General features: G+C 61.8%; 2 protein-coding genes across 2 annotated transcripts in view; one reads left to right on the top strand and one right to left on the bottom strand.

The window, feature by feature from the left end:
* The window catches only part of UBE2O (ubiquitin conjugating enzyme E2 O), a 55,590-nt gene extending 40,076 nt beyond the window's left edge, over positions 1–15,514 (top strand). The window contains exons 2-18 of the mRNA XM_082861085.1: positions 2,371–2,430; positions 2,558–2,668; positions 4,568–4,665; positions 5,266–5,329; positions 5,973–6,116; positions 6,446–6,555; positions 6,692–6,842; positions 7,064–7,536; positions 7,892–8,046; positions 8,292–8,404; positions 8,498–8,626; positions 9,242–9,331; positions 10,095–10,791; positions 11,030–11,166; positions 12,772–12,975; positions 13,073–13,130; positions 13,277–15,514. Coding sequence (XP_082717211.1) covers positions 2,371–2,430; positions 2,558–2,668; positions 4,568–4,665; positions 5,266–5,329; positions 5,973–6,116; positions 6,446–6,555; positions 6,692–6,842; positions 7,064–7,536; positions 7,892–8,046; positions 8,292–8,404; positions 8,498–8,626; positions 9,242–9,331; positions 10,095–10,791; positions 11,030–11,166; positions 12,772–12,975; positions 13,073–13,130; positions 13,277–13,947 — 3,465 coding nt within the window. The 3' untranslated portion in view covers positions 13,948–15,514. The remainder of the gene's footprint in view (positions 1–2,370; positions 2,431–2,557; positions 2,669–4,567; positions 4,666–5,265; positions 5,330–5,972; positions 6,117–6,445; positions 6,556–6,691; positions 6,843–7,063; positions 7,537–7,891; positions 8,047–8,291; positions 8,405–8,497; positions 8,627–9,241; positions 9,332–10,094; positions 10,792–11,029; positions 11,167–12,771; positions 12,976–13,072; positions 13,131–13,276) is intronic.
* A 927-nt stretch (positions 15,515–16,441) lies between these two features.
* On the bottom strand, positions 16,442–20,588 carry SPHK1 (sphingosine kinase 1). The gene is made up of 6 exons (XM_082859883.1): positions 20,529–20,588; positions 18,630–18,833; positions 18,142–18,294; positions 17,938–18,032; positions 17,742–17,857; positions 16,442–17,443 (listed from the first exon to the last, which is right to left on the bottom strand). Exons 1-6 carry the CDS (start codon positions 20,575–20,577, stop codon positions 16,642–16,644), a joined length of 1,419 nt encoding a protein of 472 aa, XP_082716009.1. The 5' UTR covers positions 20,578–20,588; the 3' UTR covers positions 16,442–16,641.
* Positions 20,589–20,821: the final 233 nt, after the last annotated feature.

The raw sequence follows: 20,821 nt of genomic DNA, 5'->3' as shown, positions 1-20,821 counted from the left end.
GCAATGAGAGAAGCCACCACAATGAGAAGCCCGTGCATCGCAATGAAGAGTAGCCCCCGCTCGCCGCGACTAGAGAAAGTCCGCGTGCAGCAACGAAGACCCAACGCAGCCAAAACAAATTAATTAATAAATTAAAAGAAAAAAAAAAGAAATGTAGCCAGAATAGTGGCCCCTGCACCCCTCCGTCCTCCCTGCCACACCGCTCTGCTCTACACTGTCATTGTCATTGTCATGCGAGATCAGAAGAGCCTGGAGACCCAGCTTCAGGGTGGAAGGGAGTCAGGCTCGGGCAAGAGGCCAAGCGCAGGTCAGGAGAGCCACATCCGGGGACACGCTGGCTCACCAGGCCCCCTCCTGGGAACTCGGGGACCTGCCTGCCCCACAGCCTCGCAGAGGTTCTACAGAGGGAGGAGGGAGAAAACCCACCCCTGTCCCTGCCGTGACAGCTTTCACTGGCTGTGTTGTTCCTGCTTCGGCCTCAGAGCGGGGGCCTCAGTTTCCCGTACCCCCTCGGGGGCAGCGAGGCTGCGCTGTGTCCCATCAAAGACTGTGCTGATTTAGGGTCTGCACTTGGGCCACTCCCTTCCTTTCCTGGCACCTCTCTCGGGGACTGACACAGACGCCGAGGTTGGGATGATGTGCAGACTCAACTTGGGTCTCTCCTCAGGGTCCCTGAGCCCGCGAGGCGGCCTGTGCCCGCAGCAGCAGCTGCTCCAAGCATGGCGTCACCTCCCGCCCCATGCAGCACTGTCCATCTCCCAGTGGATTTCCCCTCACTGCAACTTCTGGTTTCCATGGCAACTTGGAAAGACCTGCAGTTGTGGCTTTTGGAAGTCTAACATGAGAGCAGAGGTTTGAGATAGGGTGGGACAGCACTGAAAATACCATGTCCCACCCAGGGATTTGGGCCCAGAGGGTTACAGGATGGGAGGTTCTTTGAATTAGAAAAATGGCACTGTCATCCCAGCACACCCTTAGCAGAGCTCCACGTGGCCCCTTGCAGCCTCCTGGGATCTTGGATCCTGAGCTCAGGGTCTTCAGCCTGCGCCTAGGGGGCAGCGGAGGCAGGTGGAGTGATCACAGCACTTAGCGTTGGCTGAGCCCTTACTGTGGGCCAGGCGCCTGGTGGCCGTCTGTGCTTTCACTGCCTCGTTAATCCTCTGAGCCACTCACCCCACCTTTTACACGAGCGCTTCGCGAGGCTGCTTTGCAAGGCTGCAGCGCCAGCGCAGGTGAGTGTCTGGTGTGCTTAACGCCGGGGCTCCCTCTCATCTGGAACACGGGCTTGCGTCCCTGGAGGAGCATCTCTGTCACCTGTTAATGGCGGGCCCATTGCTTCCCCTTTACTTTTTTTTAAAGTCACATCCCACTAATAGCAGGGTTTGCTTTAGTCGTTGCCAGGGTTTCGGTGCCCTTAAGCGTGTGTCTCCCTTCTCAGTTCTCCTCCCGTGAGGTCGCCGTTCCAGGCCCCACGTTCTGCGGTGGAGTCACCTTGAGTGTTCGGTTGGGTGTCTGAGGGAGCAGCTCTTCCATCGCCCTAGTTTGGGGTCTTGGAGGTGCCTGAGCCAGGGAGGTGGGCAGCCACACAGAGATGCGCCGGTTCCCGGGACTCAGTGAAGAACCACAGAGGAGCGGCCCTGGGTTTGGGGAGCCAGCAAGGAAGGTGTGCTGGCCCAGTGGAGAAGCGTCTCCCGCCTGGGCTGCTGTGGGCATCCGGTGCCCGGCAGGGGGAGGGGCTTTGTCCTGGAAGGATGGGTCAGTGCCCGCTGCGCAGTTGGCCGGGCTCCAGAAGCCGGCGTCCCGAGAGTCCAGAGTCGGTTACTCAGCAGCTTGCAGTCCTCTGCGGGGCAGTCGATAACGAGCAGGCTGTGACTGGCGGGGCAGGATGGCCCAGATTAGAAGGTGGTGAGGCTGATAGCGGCTTCAGGGTGACCCTCGGCCCAGTGTCACACTCCTCCTCCAACCCACCCTGCTCAGCACTCGGCAGCAGGGGTGCAGGGCAGGCAGAAGCTGGAAAAAGGATTCCACTCACAGCAAAGTGTTTGGCTCTCTGCAGAATGGGCTGTTAAATCTTTCATTTACAATGAGGCCTTACGTGGTTTGTCATGTAGCCACACTTTTCAGCGTGATCAGAGTTACCGCTGGTGAGCACGGTGTTTGCTTTTGGTGTGGGAGGTCGCACCTGGTGTGCTGTCTCCTGATCCAGGTGCTGTTGGAGGGGCGCGTGGGGTTTGGCAAAGCCGAGCTCTGGGCTTAGGGTTTGTGCGCTTAGCTATACGTATGCTACGCTTCACTAAGAGGTAGGGAGGAGACTGTATCCTGTAGGTGATTTTGGGGGCCGTGCTCTGACACCTGTGCTCTCTGTTCCAGTTGAAACTAGAGGACCGCTCCGTGGTGCCCCGGGATGTGGTCCGGCACATGCGCTCCACTGTGAGTCCCGCGTCCCACTTGGTGGGGCAGGGTTGGGGGCGGGGGTGGCCTGGGGCATGTCCTGGCCGGGTCTGCCGGGTGGCCCCGCGGGGCGCCTGCCGGGACCTGGATGCCTTCTCCCCCGCAGGACAGCCAGTGTGGCACGGTGATCGACGTGAACATCGACTGCGCCGTGAAGCTCATTGGCACCAACTGCATCGTCTACCCTGTCAACAGCAAGGACCTGCAGCACATCTGGGTGAGCCCGCCCCGCCTGCCACCCCTGCTGACCTCCCTTCTCGGGGCTCTGGTTCTCTCCGCGGCACCTTCCCAGGCCGGGCGGCCAAGCCCAGCAGTCAGCTCGCTCCCTGCAGCCTGACCACGCTTCTTGTGAGTCAGCCATTGAGACGTGAGGTCAGGACACAGCTTTACGTCTCCAGCAGAGACTGCTGGTTTCCCTTCTCCTCTAATGCTTTTTTTTGGAACAAATTTCTTTTCAGCTTACTTTTTTAATGATTTCAAACTTACTGAAAAGTGGTCGGTACCTTTATCCCCTGCAACATCCAGGTTCCTTAGCTGCATTAGCTCCAGCACCTTTCCTCCCTCCTTCCCCACCTCTCTGTACTCCCCTGTCGCTCTCTCTTTCTCACTCCCCCCACTGCCTTCTCTCCCTCTCTCTCTCCCCTCCCCTTTTCTGAAACGTTTGAAAGCAAACTACAGGTATGATGCTACCTGACCCCTAAGTACTACAGTGTGTATTTCCCCGAAACAGAAACACTCTGCTGTTTAACCACCATTCAAAGCCCCAAACAAGGACTTCGACCCAATACTGTCCAATCCACAGACCTCATTCAGTTGTCCCAACAATCTCCTTTTTCCCCTCTGACCCAGGATTCCATCAGGAGCACACACAAGAATTGTCAGCTCTTTGATCTCCCCCAGTCTGGAGAGGTTCCCCACTCTTGCTTTGTCTTCCTTATCCCGGGTGACCCTGAGCGTGGGGCCATCTGACAGTGCCCGTGACCAGCCTGGGGCCCTGCGTGCTTGGCAGAACTGCCACAGAAGTGCCGCTGAGCTCTTCGCTGGCCCGGAACGTCCCACGGCCGCAGGGTGGGGACATTCCGTTTGCTCCCCAGTCGTCTGGGGCTCTGCCATGCCTCCCCACCGTAAAGTCAGCATTCACCCCGTTGGAAGCGATTGTATCAGCTTTGTGGGGAGATATTCCGGGATTGTGTCAATAACCTGGTACTTCTCAAACCCCCGTACATCAGCCTTAGCGTCCATTAACAATTCCCAGCTGAATCGGCCAGCGCTCCGGTGGCTGCTTAATGGGGATTTTATGACTCCATCGTTGCCTACTTGTTTTTATCAGTTTGGCATCTACTGTATGGAAGAGCTGTACTTTCTGTCCCATTTATTTATTCATTTTTTACATCAGTATGGATGCAGAGATTCCTGTTTTATTCAGTGGGTGATAACCTATTACTGTCATTATTTGTTTTGTTGCGTGAATGATCCCACATTTGGCCAGTCGGATCCCCTTCAAGCTGACATGTGTGTCCTTTTGACATATCCCCACCATTTTTTTTTAAACACTTTCTTTCCATCTTGTATTTTTTCTCAAGGTCTGGATGCACGCTGGGTGTGCTAATCGCTGCTAGGCCCTATTCAGGGCAACACGGGGGAATACATGTATGTGTACATAGGTAGACACACACACACGTCTAAATACGTCCGTGCCTGTTCTGTGTGTGTAAGATGTATGGGTTCGTCTTGATCCTTCCAGCCCCAGTCCAGCTCCTCAGGTCCCTCCCCTCTTGCCCTCCCTGTTCCTGTATTAGTGAGTGCCATCCCCAGTAGTGAGAGACTTGGCTCTCGATATCCTCAGTTGAGTTATTTATTTGCTTAAATCACTTTACTTATTCGTCTGTATAACCACCCTCCCCAGCCCGCTCTCACTTACGTGTCCTGTGTCCCTGGGACGCCGTCAAGCTTCTGCCTCTGCGTGGGAGGGGAGCTGGGGTGCAGCTGGACTCTCGGGGGAAAGCCTGCTGCAGCAGCTATTAGGTCGGACCTGTCTGTGCGGCCAAGAGGAACTGGTGCCCTGGACACCAGCGTCATCGGCCACCTCTCACGGCCCTGTCCCCCTGATCTGCAGCCCTTCATGTATGGGGACTACATCGCCTACGACTGCTGGCTGGGGAAGGTCTACGACCTGAAGAACCAGATCATCCTCAAGCTATCCAACGGCGCCAGGTGCGGATCTCCCCGCGGAGGAGCCCGTCCGGGAGGAGCCCGTCCGGCGGGGCGGCCCGGGAAGGGGGGCAGGGTCGGGGGCAGGGTCTGTTGACCTCCCCGCAGAGAAGCCCGTCCAGTGGGGCGGCCCGGGAAGGGGGGCAGGGGCTGTTGTCTCGCTTCCTCGAGGGCCGTGCCAGGGCCTGCAGGCTTTCGGGGCCCCGAGTCTCAGGACATGACCCTGGGCTGGTCTCCTTGTCAGCCCGGCCTGATTCTCTGGCTCAGTTTCTGGTCTAGGCTGTGCCGTGGCTTCGGGAGAGCTGCATTATCGTTTAGGACACGCGAGAGGAGCTGATGCTTTATTTTAGGCACCTTAATGGTGGTGAACGCTCAGAGCTGGGGGTAGAGTCTTGTTTGTTTTAGGAGAGTTCCTTGTACCAGTGCAGGGGCTGAGGTGTGGGCGGAGGATGAATTGCCTATTTTGGGGGGGCGGATGTATTGACACCTCTGGACAAGCCCTTTAGATCCTGACCGGCACCACAAGGGGTCCTGGCTGCCTCACCTCCCCTAAGACTCAGGCACTATGTCGGGTGCCAACCAAGCCCCTGTGCCCTGTTGCAGGTGCTCCATGAACACAGAGGATGGTGCCAAGCTCTACGATGTCTGCCCGCACGTCAGCGACTCTGTACGTTGGCTCCACCCAAGGATCCTGGGGGGTGGGGGGCCCCTCATCTCATGTTCCTCAGCCCCTGGGCTGTGCAGGAGGGACTTCTCAGCAGAGAGCTTGGAGCTGACCCAGGCTAACCACTGCTTCTACGCCGTTGCTTTCCTAGAAAAGGGGCGGTGTGTATCCAAAGGTATAGAAGTTTGGGTGTGGGCAGAAAGCAGTAGGACCTTTCTTTGCATTTTGTTAACTTTGTATCTCATCCTTTTTAAATCTCCTGTTTTCTTAGAGCATATGCGGTATTGTACTGCAATTGACATTTTAGAACAGTAGTACATGACAGTTTGTCAATAAGAATACTAGGGGAGTGTGTGTGATTAAGCAGGTTTGGGGACCCCTGTCCTCTGGAGCTTTAGTCCTTAAAGTGCCTCCCCTGCACCAGCAGCATTGTTGTGGCCTGAGGGCTTGGAAGCAGAATGGGTCAGACGTGCATTTCAGTAAGATCCCTGGTGATTTGTATGCACCTGAGGTCTGGGAGGTGCTGCTCCGGAGCCTTAGGGGCCAGCGGGAGCCAGGCACAGAGCAGGGGGTGCGGGTATGGAGAGCGCCCTCCCCTGAGGAGGCAGTGCTCACGGGGACTTTTCTCTGGCCCCCAATCCTGCAGGGTCTCTTCTTTGATGATTCCTACGGCTTCTACCCAGGCCAGGTGCTCATTGGCCCTGCCAAGATCTTCTCCAGTGTCCAGTGGCTGTCGGGGGTCAAGCCCGTGCTCAGCACGAAGAGCAAGTTCCGCGTGTTGGTCGAAGAGGTAGGGGTGGGGGCGGGGCGGGGGGGAGGCCCTGGTTCTCCCGCCCCCGCTGCCCCACCTGGGGTGCGGCTGCTCTGAGGACCCAGGGAACCCGGGCCGAGCAAGGTGGGAGGGTGGAGAGTGGCAGGTCCTCTGGGCCCTGACTGGAGGTGAGGAGGCCGCAGTGAGTGACCCCTGGGCTGGGCCTGTTCTGGGGGTGTCCAGACTTGGTGCTGCACCGTGATGAGGACCTGCTTCCTGCTCTGGGGGCAGGTGGGCTCCGGACAGCTGCTTAAAGAGAGGGCATTAGAGCCTGCTGACCGTGGCCCCGTCCCGCCCGCCACCCCCAGGTGCAGGTTGTGGAGCTGAAGGTCACGTGGATTACCAAGAGCTTCTGTCCAGGGGGCACGGACAGCGTCAGCCCCCCGCCCTCTGTCATCACCCAGGAAAACCTAGGCAGGTGAGCGGCTCCAGTGCGCCACCTGCTCCGGCGCCCTCAGGGGCGGTCCCCAAGCAAGTCTCTGGGCCGCGGGCACGGGTGCGCGGGGCTGAGAAACCCCTGGCCCAGCCCCTGCCTCTCCTCCCTCCCCTCCCAGGGTGAAGCGTCTCGGATGCTTTGACCATGCTCAGCGGCAGCTCGGGGAGCGCTGTCTGTATGTCTTCCCAGCCAAGGTAGAGCCGGCCAGGATTGCCTGTGAATGTCCAGAAAAACACTGCGCCCAGGGGGAGGGCTCTGTGGCCAAGAAGGTATGTCCTCGGGCTTGGGGCTTGGCGGGCGTTTGAGGAACTGGCCTGGAGCCATTTCCACAGCAGGAAGGTCTGTGCTTTAGGCCTTGGGGGGCAGCCCTGATGACCCTTGCAGGCCAGTTAGGTGTGTACAGCTGTCACCCCCCAGACCGAGCTGCCTGGGGTCCGGCCGCGTCAGCCGGCTCTCCACAGCGCCCGCCCTCCCCGTTCCTTCCCCGCAGGTGAAGCGCCTCCTCAAGAAGCAGGTTGTGAGGATCATGTCCTGCTCCCCGGACTCCCGGTGCTCCAGGGACCATTCCGTGGAGGACACAGGCAAGAAGGGGGCGGCCAAAGCCAAGAGCGAAGCAGGGTCCGCCAGCCCCGAGGAGACGCCCGATGGGTCTGCCAGCCCCGTGGAGATGCAGGACGAGGGCCCCGAGGAGGCCCACGAGGGGGGCGAGCAGCTGCCCCCCTTCCTGCTGAAGGAGGGCGGGGACGACCGGCTGCACTCGGCCGAGCAGGACGCCGATGACGAGGCCGCCGACGACACAGACGACAGCAGCTCGGTGACCTCCTCCGCCAGCTCCACCACCTCCTCCCAGAGCGGCAGCGGCGCAGGTCGCAAGAAGAGCATCCCCTTGTCCATCAAGAACTTAAAGCGGAAACACAAGAGGAAGAAGAATAAGATCAGTCGGGACTTCAAGCCGGGGGACAGGTGAGCTCAGGGGCGCCTCCCTTTCCCGGCCGGGTGTCCTGCCCCCGCCCCCCCCCCCACACGCATGCACACCCAGGCTCACGTACTCGTGGGCACGCTCGTGGTCTGCAGGCCCCACGAAGGCTCAGGGGCGCCCAGCCGAGATGACGTGGGTGCCTGGGCTTGGCTGGGTGGGAAGGAGGGGTCTGGGAGTGGGAGAGGGCGGGACGGGGGCCCCTTCCCGGAGGAGATGCCTGGTGGGGAGACTGTTTCTTCCCTGCTGCCTGATGCTCAGGGTTTCAGGTTACCAAGCCCGCGAGGTGGGGCGGTGGGTAGAGAGCGTAGCTGCCCTTTCCTCACTGGTCCTGCCCTGCAGGGTGGCGGTGGAGGTGGTGACCACGATGACCTCAGCAGACGTGATGTGGCAGGACGGCTCCGTGGAGTGCAACGTCCGCTCCAACGACCTCTTCCCTGTGCACCACCTGGACAACAATGAGTTCTGCCCTGGAGACTTCGTGGTGGACAAGCGAGGTAGCGCCGGGTGGGGCTTGGGAAGAAGGGGCGAGAGGTCTGGGCATCAAGGACACTCCCCTTGGATGGTGGCTCACTCTTCTGAAGACTCGGGGAGCCTTTCTGGCCTGCACTGTCCGAGCCAGGGAAGCAGTGGGTTCTGGGCCCCGTTGTGGTTGACGTGCAGTGGGTGGGTGGGTGGCAGGTGGCACCACCAGGGTGCCTTAGCTAGTCATGCGCCCCCCGCCCCCCCGCTGGGTCCCCAGTCCAGAGCTGTCCGGACCCTGCTGTCTACGGCGTGGTGCAGTCTGGGGACCACGTGGGCCGCACCTGCATGGTGAAGTGGTTCAAGCTGCGGCCGAGTGGGGACGACGTGGAGGTGAGCGGGTGCTGCCCCCGCGTTTCCTGCAGGGTGGGCTCTGGTGGGCTGGATGTAGGGCCCCTGGGCTCACGACCACCCATCCTTTCCCAGCTGATTGGAGAGGAGGAAGATGTGAGCGTCTACGACATTGCCGATCACCCTGACTTTCGGTTCCGCACGACCGATATTGTTATCCGGATTGGCAACACTGAGGATGGAGGGCCTCACAGGGAGGATGAGGTACGTGCGCCCTGGCCTGTGCGTCAGCTGCAGTACATGATGGTGCCACCAGGTGGCACCAGGAGCCAAGACCTGCAAGTCCTTTGAGCTGCGTGTCACCCCAAGCGCCTTCCCCAGGAGAGCGGCTGCCGGCAGTGGGGCCGCTCAGTCCGAGCACCTGCACGAGGACTCACCTGCCTGCCGGGCTCAGGCCTCGTTCACACAGCTGCTCCCTGGGCCTATTAGAGAAGCCCATTCCTGTCCTCCGCGCCACGAGCGTGGTGTCAGGCGCTACAGGAGCACAGGAGAGGCCTGGGGAAGTGGCGTCTGAGCTGCGCCCTGGAGCCCAAGTGGGGACACGGGGTGGGGTTGGGCAGATTCCAGGCAGAGGAAGAGTGGGGACGAGAGTCCCGAGGCTGGAAGCCCGGAGAGACCAGGGTGCTGTGAGCAGGGAGGGAGTGAGTGGGGGGCTCAGTGGACGGTGAGCGTTGAGGGTGTTTCAACCAAAGGGTCCCGTGCTCGAGGTACTCACGGTGGTCTCTGGCTGGTGCCCACATCCCTTCTGTTCTCATGGCCTTGCCCCTGCCCTCACCCTTGGGGAGCTGCACCTTTGACCCTGTCCCATTTGCCCTGCAGCCATCGGTCGGCCAGGTCGCCCGCGTGGACGTCAGCAGCAAGGTGGAGGTGGTGTGGGCTGATAACTCAAAGACCATCATCCTGCCCCAGGTGAGCCCCTGCAGAGCCCACCTCGCGGCTCCAGACCGTGGCAGCCGGGCCGGGGGCTCAGATCTTCCTGGCCAGGGAGTCTGCTTTGGGGGAGGAATGTCTCAGGGAAAGGAAAGGCAGTGTTACACCCAGAGCCCCAGGGTGAGAGAGTCGGGAAAGCAGAGAGGCAGCCTACAGCTGGATTGCCAGTCGTGTGTAGATTTTCTCAGACCTCCCAGATCTGCCTGGATCCCCGTCCACTGTGGTAAGAAAACACAGGTTGCTTCCTTTAAGAAACAGAGCCTTCACACCAACACTTCGAGGAAAACTTTCACAGATCAGGGAGAGAAAGCAGATGGGTTCTGAGCGGCAGGGCTGCTTTGGACGCCGTTTCTTCGCTCCCTTGTTTGAGCTGATGCTCACACCCCAGCCCCCCTCTCCTGGCACCAACGTGGGGTGGGGAAGGGGCTCACCCCTCGTCCAGGAGGCCATTCCAGGGGCGGGAACAGGCTGTGACACGGCCGCGCTGACCAGGTGCACTCAGCGGCCAGGAGGCTGGAACAGGCCTTGGCTGGGCCTGGGGCCCATGGGTGGGGCTGGGGCAGCGGAGGTGCCTCTCAGGGGCCTAGGGCCCACCAAGCACAGAGGCCCAGCTGCGGAGGCCAGAGCAGGAAAGGGAGGAAGGGTGGCGTGGCTGCCGAGGCCTCAGGGCGCCATCAGCTCTGAGGGTTGGGGTCCCGGCAGAGCGCCCCTGAATGGCCCGCGCCCCATCTCCCCCCACCAGCACCTGTACAACATCGAGTCTGAGATCGAGGAGTCAGACTATGACTCGGTGGAAGGCAGCACCAGTGGGGCGTCCTCAGATGAGTGGGAGGATGACAGTGACAGCTGGGAGACGGACAATGGGCTGGTGGAGGACGAGCACCCCAAGATAGAGGAGCCCCCCATCCCAGCCACCGAGCAGCCGGCGGCCCCCGAGGAGGACAAGGGAGTGGTGATCAGCGAGGAGGCTGCCACGGCCGCCATCCAGGGAGCCGTGGCCATGGCCACCCCTGTGGCTGGGCTGATGGAGAAGGCGGGCAAGGATGGGCCCCCGAAGAGCTTCCGGGAGTTGAAAGAGGCCATCAAGATCCTGGAGAGCCTCAAGAACATGACCGTGGAGCAGCTTCTGACGGGCTCGCCCACCTCCCCCACGGCGGAGCCGGAGAAGCCGACGCGGGAGAAGAAGTTTCTGGACGACATCAAGAAGCTGCAGGAAAACCTCAAGAAGACCCTGGACAACGTGGCCATCGCAGAGGAGGAGAAGATGGAGGCGGTGCCAGACACTGAGCGCAAGGAGGACAAGCCCGAGGGGCAGTCGCCCGTGAAGGCCGAGTGGCCCAGCGAGACCCCGGTGCTCTGCCAGCAGTGCGGCGGCAAGCCCGGGGTCACCTTCACCAGCGCCAAGGGCGAGGTCTTCTCGGTGCTGGAGTTCGCGCCCTGTGAGTTCGCCCCGTGTGTGTTCCAGATCTGGAGGCCAGGTGGCTGGCCCCTGGCTGCCGCCCAGGGCGGGGGAGCCGTTTCCCTGGCCTGGGCACCAGTCCCCATGCCAGAAGAGGAGGGCAGGGAGCATGTGGGTTCATCCACCTGTCGGGGGAGTGCTCCCAGCGGCCGCCGCACCTCCAGGTGGAGTTCCCAGGCCTCGCCCTGAGGAACTGACCACTCTCTTTCCCCCTCTAGCAAATCACTCTTTTAAGAAAATTGAGTTCCAGCCTCCAGAAGCCAAGAAGTTCTTCAGCACGGTGCGGAAGGAGATGGCCCTGCTGGCCACCTCGCTGCCCGACGGCATCATGGTCAAGACCTTCGAGGACAGAATGGCAAGTAGCCGGGTGCGGGCCGGGCCTGGGGACTGCCGGGCGCCCGAGAGGCTGCAGCTTCGGTGACTCCTTACGGGGCAGGACAGGCTCCGCCGGGGGAGCCGCACGGCTGGCAAGAGTCCCACGCGTGTGTCTAGACCAGATGGTTGTCCTTTTAAAAGTTAGCTTAAGATTGTAATGATCACCTGACTCTTCTCTCGTTTTTGAAAAATTAGAACATTTTAGAAAAAGTCATAGTTGCCTTTGACCAATCCTCACCCTGCCCCCAGGGGCCATGACTTCAGGAGTTTCATGGGTCTCCTTCTAGGTGATCTACTTCTGTGTTTACGTGTTCGTGCATCGCCATAAACCAGCCTATCTTGTAGGATTTCTTCTACACGAATAGCACATCATCATACACATCATCTATAACTTGTTTTTTTTTTCAGTCAACAGGGTAATTTTTGAGATCTACTGATGTAGGTCATTGCTTTTTAGCTACAGGACAGTATAGCCTCCCGTGGCCACGTCACACTCCATTTGCCACTTCTCTGTGACCTGGGCCCCGTGTTTTGAGTCATGCTGGTGGAGGCGTGTGAGCGCCTCCTTGTTCGTTCCAGGAATGAGCGAGCGCGGTCCATCTGCCACCTTACTGTTCAGCAGACCTTCACTGGGCCTTGCTGTGTGCCTGGCACCATGCGAGACACTGAATTTGGGTCCGAGTGAGGCCTCAGCTCCAGCCCAGGCCTGGAGGAAGGGGCCAAAGGAAAGGGACCACAAAGAGAGGCACTGTTGAAATGGGCCTGCAGGTGGCCAGAAACCCCAGGGCAGGGCCAGGAGCGCATGCGTGGTCAGGGCTGCTCGAGGTTCTTGGTGATGCTTTTAGTTCTCCTTGGGTTTTGGTAAAATCCCTTTTGAAAATTCCAGCCCATCTCAGCTCTGCTGGTGGAAGAACTCTTTTGTTCGCTTTCTACCCAAATCTCACTCAGAGGGAAAGGGAAATCGTGTGTTGCCTTGAGGCCCCCAGAGTGGCTCCAGTCCCAGGCGCACGCGAGGATCCCGTCACCAGCTCGTCCGGGGCCCTAGCCGGCTCTCAGCTCGTTGCTCACCGGCGCGCTGCCCTGGCGATGCCCCCGGCCCTGACAGTCAGTGTGGATCTCTGGTGTCTGTGGAGAGCCCCCTCGATGACTCACAGCCTGAGTTCCTAGTGGTCTCCCAGCATCTTCCCCGACTTCAGTTCCTCTGATCCTCCTAGTTCCCTAAAAGCAAGTGCAGCCTTGCCACCCTGGAATGTCCTTTCATCTTCTGATGCGTTGTACTTGTTGCTTGCTTCACTGGGGGTGGGGGGCTGCTTTGAGGACTGCAACTTACAAGTAACGATTTATAAGGAAAAAACCTGGTAGGATACAAACCGGCTTGGAAAATTCTTTTTGTGCCGGGAGTTAAAAGATGCCAAGCAGGTCTGCACAGAGATGTTTGCGTTTAGCTTCTCTGTTGCGGCCAGTGTCTGGAGTCCCAGGGAGCTGCTCCTGCTGGAGCCGCACAGCGCCCTGGAAAAGATCACATCCAGCTGCCCCGTGTGGAAGCCCGCCGCCAACCTCAGCCCTCCCTCCCTCCCTCCTCTAGGACCTCTTCTCGGCCCTGATCAAGGGCCCCACTCGCACCCCCTACGAGGACGGCCTCTACCTGTTTGACATCCAGCTCCCCAACATCTACCCAGCCGTGCCCCCCCACTTCTGCTACCTCTCCCAGTGCAGTGGCCGTCTGAACCCCAACCTGTATGACAATGGGAAGGTGTGCGTCAGCCTCCTGGGCACCTGGATTGGAAAGGTGGGTCCGGTGCCGGCACCTGGTCAGGACTGGGGGAGGCCAGTCTGGACAAGTGTCTGGGACAGAGTTGATCGATGGCACTGTGTGTGTGTTTTAGGGGACAGAGAGGTGGACGAGCAAATCCAGCCTTCTCCAGGTGCTCATCTCCATCCAAGGTACGGTGGGCGGGGCCGGGGGTGGTGACAGGGCTGCCGGAGGGCACAGTGCCTCTGGCTTTTGCGTCCCCCACCTCCTGTCTGTAGCTCTGGCCTCCTCTCGGGGGTTGAGATCGGGCGGGCCTGATGGGCTTCTCCTCCCGCAGGTCTAATCCTGGTGAATGAACCGTACTACAACGAAGCCGGCTTTGACAGCGACCGCGGCCTACAGGAGGGCTATGAGAACAGTCGCTGCTACAACGAGATGGCGCTCATCCGCGTGGTGCAGTCCATGACCCAGCTGGTGCGGCGGCCGCCCGAGGTCTTCGAGCAGGAGATCCGGCAGCACTTCGGTACTGGCGGCTGGCGGCTGGTGAACCGCATTGAGTCCTGGCTGGAAACCCACGCCCTGCTGGAGAGGGCCCAAGCGCTGCCCAACGGGCTTCCCAAGGACAGTAGCTCGCCAGAGCCGCCAGCTGTGGCCGAGCTCTCAGACTACGGCCGAGAAGAACCTGAGGACGGAGGGCTGGCCCCTGGAGAGGCCTCCCAGGGCTCAGACTCGGAGGGCGGCGCGCAGGGCCCGGCCTCAGCCAGCAGGGACCGCACAGACCAGACTTCGGAGGCAGCGCCTGACGCCTCAGTGCCACCCAGTGTCAAACCAAAGAAGCGGAGAAAGAGCTACCGGAGCTTCTTGCCTGAGAAGAGTGGCTACCCTGACATCGGCTTCCCCCTCTTCCCGCTGTCTAAGGGTTTCATCAAGAGCATCCGGGGGGTCCTGACGCAGTTCCGGGCCGCTCTGATGGAGGCGGGCATGCCCGAGAGCCTGGAGGACAAGTAGTCAGCCAGCCCTGGAGGAAGGAGCGCCGCCGCGGGGAGAGGCCAGCTGCTGCCTGCTCACTCCCTCCCCTGGAACCTCCCCTCTTCCCTTTCCTCCTCCGTCCCCAGTGCAAGCCCCGCCCATTGCCCTTTTCTTCCCAAGGTGAGTTTGATGCTGAAGTGCAGGAAGTTTCTTGAGATGCTGCCATTTCTGTTCCCAAGCAACCTTCCAGCAAGCGGGGTCCGCGTGGCAAAGAAAATCTGAACCCTGTTGCTGATTTTCCACTTGTCACCCCAGGCAGGGTGTCCCAGCACTTCCTCCCTCGCCATCTCCACCTCAGGTCGGAGGTGGGCCTTTCGTGGGGGCTGACGCGGGAGAACTCGGGGCCCAGGTATGTGCGGACCCGCGGGGCCGGACCCGTGGGACGAGTGGACGTGCCTTGCATGAAGTGTGGGTTGCTCCAGCGGTTCCCCGGTCCCCTTTGTCCTCTTCAGTCCCACTGTAGCTTCCTAGTGTCCCAGGCCCTCCTGCTGCCACCACCAACCGCCTCCTCCCTCGTGTCCCAGCGCCAACACTCTCCCTTGGGAGTTGTAGCTGCCGTCACAGACTCCTGGCTCTGCTCTGGCCCATTTGCACAGGAGAGCCTTCGGGCCTGTTGAACTCGCTCTCTAAGAGAGGTTGGGACCAGGCTGGGTTCAGGGTGACCCCCAGGAGAGGTGGTGGCCCTGACACGCTGACATGGAGTGAGGACCAGGGAGCTGCTGGGAAGGAAACAGCTGTAGGTGCCTTGCTCTTCCTGTCCCACGGGGCCTTGCGCATCTGCTCCCCCGCTCAGCCCCATCCCAGGGCCCCCGGAGGCAGCAGCACAGACAAGGCCAGGGCAAGTGCGAGGGCCCCTCCTGTAGACTGTGCCCCTCCCACTATCAAATGCTAACGCTGGGAGGCGGCATATAGCTCCCTGAACACAGCGAGCCAGCCCTCTCTCCCGGAGGATGAGCGCGAGGCCTGTCAGCCCTTCACTTACAAGCTGCAGGCTCAATGCGGGAGAGAGGCGGCCCGCAGGCTCCTCCTCCCTCGCAGAGACGGGCCCAGAGGTTTACAAGTTTTCTAAGCGTTTGATAATGTGAAGCTCCAGTTGAATAGGACGCTGTTGAGCACATCGCAGCTGTGTAATTTTGGTGTATGTATGTAATATTTAAGATTGAAAGAAAATAAATCTCAAAAGCAAAGATATTAACTCTTACTAGGAAAAAAAAAGACAAAATAAGAAGCCAAAGCATGATGCGTCTTGTCCGCCTTACGCTGGCTCCACACCTGCGCTGCCGCAACCGCGCGGGCGGCCGGCAGCAGCGCGGGGAAGGGCGGGGCCGGAGCCGGTGTCTTGTTGGAGGATCACCCGGGGTGCCTGCCGCCGGGGCTGTGCTTCCCGGTGCGTTGTTCACGTGGCGATGTGGATGCCTACTGCTTAAGATGCCTGTATAAAGTGCGGTGTGATTAAACTTTTTTTTTACTTGCATTTTTCTTTTGTTTGGCTCATTACAATGTACAAAAAAGACAAGGTGGCACCATTAAACCTGCCTCTGCCATCCATCCGGCTCTGTCGCCTTTCTTTCCCTCGGGGGCACCTCACACACCCTCCCCAGGGGAAGGAAAGATCCCTGTTGCTGGGGAGGCTCGAGGCAGCGGCACCTTCCCCTCCCAGCCTGCTTCTGCGCCTCCGCGCCTCCCGTCCGGGGGACTCACGGGGGCCGGGAGGTGAGGGTCTAGAAGTTCAGTGGGTCGGTGCTCTCGCCTCCGAGCAGGGCCCGTGTCCTGTTCCTCAAGAGCTGCCTTTCAGCAGTGCGTCAGCAGTAGCCGTGGCCCCCAGGGGCCCGTGACTGACCAGTTGCACCGGTTCAGCTCCTTCCAGGTGCTGGGGGAGCTGACTCGGCAGCACCTGGCCTGGGCTTGAAGCCAAAAGGGTTCCCCGCTTTGAGCGGGTAGCATCTGCCCCTCCCTGCTGCTTCCTTTTAACCCCTGCCCACCACTCCCCCACAAGGACGGGTTCCTCCAGCTGCCTGCCATTTGGACCTCTGTTGCCCCTTGCCCGTTCTCCCCAGCGCGCCTAACTCGGAGGCGTTTTCTCTTTCCGCTGAGACTCGCTGGCCGTGTGGCCCTAGGTAAGACACACTCACTGTGAGCCTCAGTCTTCCCGCTTGTGCGAAGAGGCAGTTGGCTCCAGGCCAGATGTGGCACAATCATCACTGGGGCAGGGCCCCACCCCTACAAAAGCAGCCGGGACCAGCTCTGATCCTGTGCCCACCACCAAAATGACTTCCCAGGGGCCAGTAGCATGTGCACTGCCCCATCCAGGAGGGACCGTTGGGCATCATGTTAAATTCTAGAGCCCTGGAAGAAGCAAGACCCCACTCTCCCCAACCCCTAGGATAAGACCAGTAGGCTGGGAAAGTTGCTTTATTTGGATTTGATTCAGGGGGTGGGGCTCCCGGGGCTCCCAAAACCAAACATGGTGGCCTCCACGCTCCTAGCCCAGCACCTCATCCTGGCCTTTGGTGGGCAGAGCCATCCTTCCCAGCCTTCTCCAGGAGTCTTCCTCCTCCTCCCGGCCGGCCACGTGAGCTGTGGACAGGCCCTCCAGTCCCTGGGGTGGGAGGGAGGGGCCTAAGCTCAGAGTAAACCAAGTAGACAGACTAAGGCACGGCAAGGCCCGCGGAGTCATAAGTGCTCCGCTGGAGGTGGCCTCCGGCTGGGTGAGGCCTGTGGCTCCAGAGAGGGTGGGGACTCCCTGCAGCCACTGACCATCCAGAAGTAGTTTGGGTGCACCTGGCCCTGCACAGCCTCACTGATCATCAGTTCCCCGTCCACAGCAAACACACCCTTCCTGTCCTTGGGTTCCAGGCGGAAAGCAACCACGGGCACGTACACCAAGTGGGGACAGTCACACTCCATGTGCCTGCCTTTCTCCATGGCCAGGAAGAGGCGCAGCAGTGTGGCCCGAGACACACCTGCCCGCACGTAGAACAAATGCATAGCGCCGGCCGCACAGCGGCCCATGGGTGCAGCAAACATCTCACTGCCCAGGTGTGAGTGCAGCAGTGCCAGCACCAGCACAAAGTCCTGCTCCGGCACCACCGTCCAGTGAGAGGGCACTGCCTCCTCCAGGGGCACCAGGTGGGCGTCCACAGGGCCCTGCTGGGCCTGCTGGTCCCGAGCGGGGCAGGGGGGCATCTTGGAGACCACCGTTTCTACAGGGAGGTAGGCCAGGGAGCCCTGGTAGGTGCGCAGGGCCGCCAGGCGCAGGAAGGTGCCCAGAGTGAAGCGCATCTCACCCAGGCGCCGAAACTTCTCACTCTCCAGATCCACGTCAGCGATGAAACCCCAAGCCAGGCTGAGCACGGAGAAGAGGCGCTGCCCGGAGGCTGTCTGCAGGGACAGCAGATCCATGGGCGCCAGCAGCCGGCGGCACAGCAGCCGGGTGCAGTTGGTCAGGAGGTCTTCATTAGTCACCTGCTCGAAGCTGCAGAGGGAGAAGTCAGATGGGGAGGGCAGGAGCCCTCACACGTCCTCCCCTTCCTCCTCCTGGGGAGCTGGGGCGGGCGAAGTGACACTGAGTCCCTAGGGAGTTGGCAGGAGTGACAGATGGAGCAGGTGGAGGCAGCAGCTGGAGTCACGGAGAGGGCCCCAGACGGAGGGGCCGAGGCTCCAGAGAAGAGGGCATGGAAGTTACCCCTGGGCATGGTAACTTACAAAAGAAAGCCTGGCAGTAGGGCGGCACTAAGGGGAAACTGAGGGCCACTGTGGCCCTGGGCTCTCACCCGGCATAATGGTTCACAGAAGCGGCCAGTGCATTGCCAGAGCCGGCTGGGAGGCTACACAGGGGCTTCTGGATGGCGGTCTCCCAGTCAGGCCGCTCCATGAGCCCGTTCACCACCTGTTGGAGCGCAGGTGGCCTCAGCCTGGGAAGCACCCCACCCCCACGACCCAGGCCCAGCCTCCCGGTGCGGGCCTCACCTCATGCATCAACCCGTCTCCAGACATGACCACCAGCGCGTCCCAACGTCTCAGGTCCTCCGCCCGCACCAGCTCCCGGGCGTGGTTCCGCCGCTCTGCGGAGAGACCAGCGCGGCTATCACGGCGGGGGCTGGGGTGGGGGGTGGGGGGTGGGGGGGTCCCTGTCTGGGGATGCTCCCTGCATCCCCGCGGGGAGACACTCACCAGTGAGCGTCAGCGTGAAGGAGACATCGGCCTGGGCCAGCAGGGGCTGCACGTGGCTCCGGAAGAGCTGCAGGGCTTTGCCCTTGCCCCCGCGCGGATTTAACAGCACCAGCACTCGGCAGGGCCTTGGGAGCGGGTTCCGGGAGCCGCCCGCTGTAAAGACAAACCCGAACCGGCCACTAGGGGGCTGACGATCACAGCAGGGGGACTGGGGTGGAAACGCTGTGCCTGAAACCCACGGGTAACTGATCCAACAGAGTCTGACCAGAGGCAGCGGCCTCCAGCGGTGGGGAGCTCCAGCGGCAGCCCCGCGCTCCTCACCCGGCCAGCCTGGCTTGGCTCAGGCTCGGCCCGCTTCCGGTCTCGTCGGGAAAAGTGCTTCTCTCGGGCGTCCCCAGCCTCTTTTGTTCAGCTGACTCGGGCCAGCCTTTCTCTCTCGAGAGAGAAGGGATCCCCCTACAGGCTTTCCCCGCCAGACCCCCACAAACCTGCATCCATAACCTCGACCCGTGGCCCCCGCTGCCAGGGGGTCCCCGGCGCTGTCGGGGCGCTGTCCGCGGCGGCAGCTCCTGCCTTCAGCTCCTTATCGGTCCTGCCCAGGCGGGCGTCTCGGTGCCGGCTGTGGGGCTCGCCCTCCCCGCCCGGAGCCGGGGCTGTAGGGGCACCCGCGTCATTCCCTGCGGTTGCCGGATCTGGGGGAGAGGAGACACCGCTGGTGGAGTCCGCAGCGGCCCCCTGAGGTGGGGGGCGCCCTGCTAGGTCCTGGGACCACGCGCGGGGAGCCGCGCCTCCGGCATCGCCTAGTTTTCCGAGAGGTCCTGAGAGCCGAGGTCCAGTGCCACCAAGGGCGCTCCCGTCCTAGAACTGAGCTCCCACCCCCAGAGGCAAAGGGTCTCTTCCTGAGGGGCTTTCTTTCCTGGGGCCTCGGGTTCCGGCCCGACGATGATTCAGAGCCCCGTGGCTCTCTCCAGGGGATCAGGTCCTCACCCCCTGGGCGCTGCCAGGAGGAGGGGAGTCCAGTTGCGTGAAAATCCCAGAACGTGAGTGGACATCGCAGGGCGCGAAGTTCGGGGCGAGCGATCCCCGCCCCGAAACAGCCGGGTCGCCGTGTCCTCTACCCTGAGCTCCGGAGCGGCCGGAGTCGCCGCGCGCGCCTCTAAGGACCAGGCTCTGCGGCGCCGCGCGCAGCGCTCGTGGGAGCAGCGCCGGAGTCGCGCAAGAGCTGAGCCGGAGCCCGGCCGCCAGCCGCCGCCTCCCTCGGCCGCAGCCGAGTGGGCGCGGAGGCCATGCGGTGCGCGGCAGTTCCCCCGACCGCCCAGGAGCCACGCACGGCGAGAGGACAGGGCGGGCGGCCAGCCCTACCCAGTCGGTCCGCTTTGCTGGGGAAGCGCCACCTCCGTTCCCCACAGTGGCCTAGGGCTGAACGCAGCTCGTCCCTGGTTCAGCCTCGCATCTGAGGGACAACCGGACCGCCGGGCAAACGCTGACCGCACGGCCTCGCTGTCTCCAGCCTCAAACTTTTGTCTCAACTTCGGGGAGGGACCTGTGCCTCGCCCCCGGGCCTGGCCACGCCCCGCGCTCCCCGCGTTTGCGGGGCAGGACCCCGCGCCCTGCATAGCTGGAGCCCGCCTGTCCCCGGCCTCACCGCGCCGCCCCCCGCACGGTCAGCGCCCACGGCTCGGCCACGCGCAGCCCTTTGCCTGGGTCCCGGGACGCTGGGAGTAGGCGACCGGCGGAAGGCGGCGCCGCGGCCCGGCAGGAGAGGCGGAGGCCGTTGGCGAGGCGCGGAGCCCCAGGCCCGGCCACGAGCGGCGCGCCGCGAGCGCAGCGTCCCGGGCGCGCGACGGTGAACGCGCAGCGCAGGCCGAGGCGCGGGCCTCACGCGATCTCGCCTCAGCGCCCAAAGTCGGAGCGGCCCCCGGGTGGGACTCCGGGCACGCGTGGCTCAGGGCTCCGGGCAGACCCTCGGCTGTCCCTGGACGCTGCGACCTTCCGCCCCGGAGTCTCCTGGCAGAACTGGCCCCGCTGCCGGCTCCGGGCAAGCAGCGCCCGCTTCGCGCGCTCCGCCCCATCCCACCCGGATTTCGAGACCCAGATCCCGCCGGGTGCCCCCCGCTCCGTGCCGGGGCGTCTCTCCAGCCCCTCCAGTTCTCCCCCAGAGTTATTTTTAGCCTCCCGACCAGGCAGCTCTGCAGCGCAGCCACCGAGCCTGAGGCAGCCAGGCGAGCGGTCCCGGGTAAGGCTGGCGACCTGCGCGGGGGGATGCGGTCCAGAGGAGGGATCCTTGTCAAGAACCTCAAAAGTTGGATCTTTTTCACAGAGGACAACATCGAGGCTCGCCTAGGCCAGAGAAGCTGCTCCGCAGCGGGCGATCCAGGCCCACGCACCCGAGAGGAGCTCGGCGGTGTAAACAGGCCTAGGGGTCCCCATCCGCATTGGGCAGCCAAGCATCGGGGGCGTGTCCTCCGCCGCCTCCACTGGCTCAGTGGGAAGATGCAAACGGGCCCAGGACTCGTGTATCGGTGCTTGTGTGATAAACATATCACCGGCAAGTAAGTGTCTGACCTGAACTCGTCCGCGACCAACTCGAGTAAACTCCCTGGGGGGCTGTTGGCGGCGACCCAGAGGAGGAAGTTACCAAGGCGGACTTGGCGACCTGACCAGGTAGGGCCAAAGTTAG

The sequence above is a fragment of the Leucopleurus acutus genome, assembly GCF_964270905.1.
Source record: "Leucopleurus acutus genome assembly, chromosome: 19".
NCBI classification, from domain to species: Eukaryota; Metazoa; Chordata; class Mammalia; order Artiodactyla; family Delphinidae; genus Leucopleurus; species Leucopleurus acutus.
The sequence above is the reverse complement of the archived record's forward strand: the minus strand, read 5'-3'. Positions and strand labels throughout refer to the sequence as shown.

Excerpts from the sequence above, each read along its gene's own strand:
- SPHK1 (XM_082859883.1), bottom strand. The coding sequence starts at position 20,577 with ATGCGGATGGGGACCCCTAGGCCTGTTTACACCGCCGAGCTCCTCTCG. Across the intron at positions 18,295-18,629 it reads GGTCGAGGTTATGGATGCAG|CGGGCGGCTCCCGGAACCCG; the intron begins GTTTGTGGGGGT and ends TTGTCTTTACAG. Across the intron at positions 18,033-18,141 it reads CTTCACGCTGACGCTCACTG|AGCGGCGGAACCACGCCCGG; the intron begins GTGAGTGTCTCC and ends GTCTCTCCGCAG.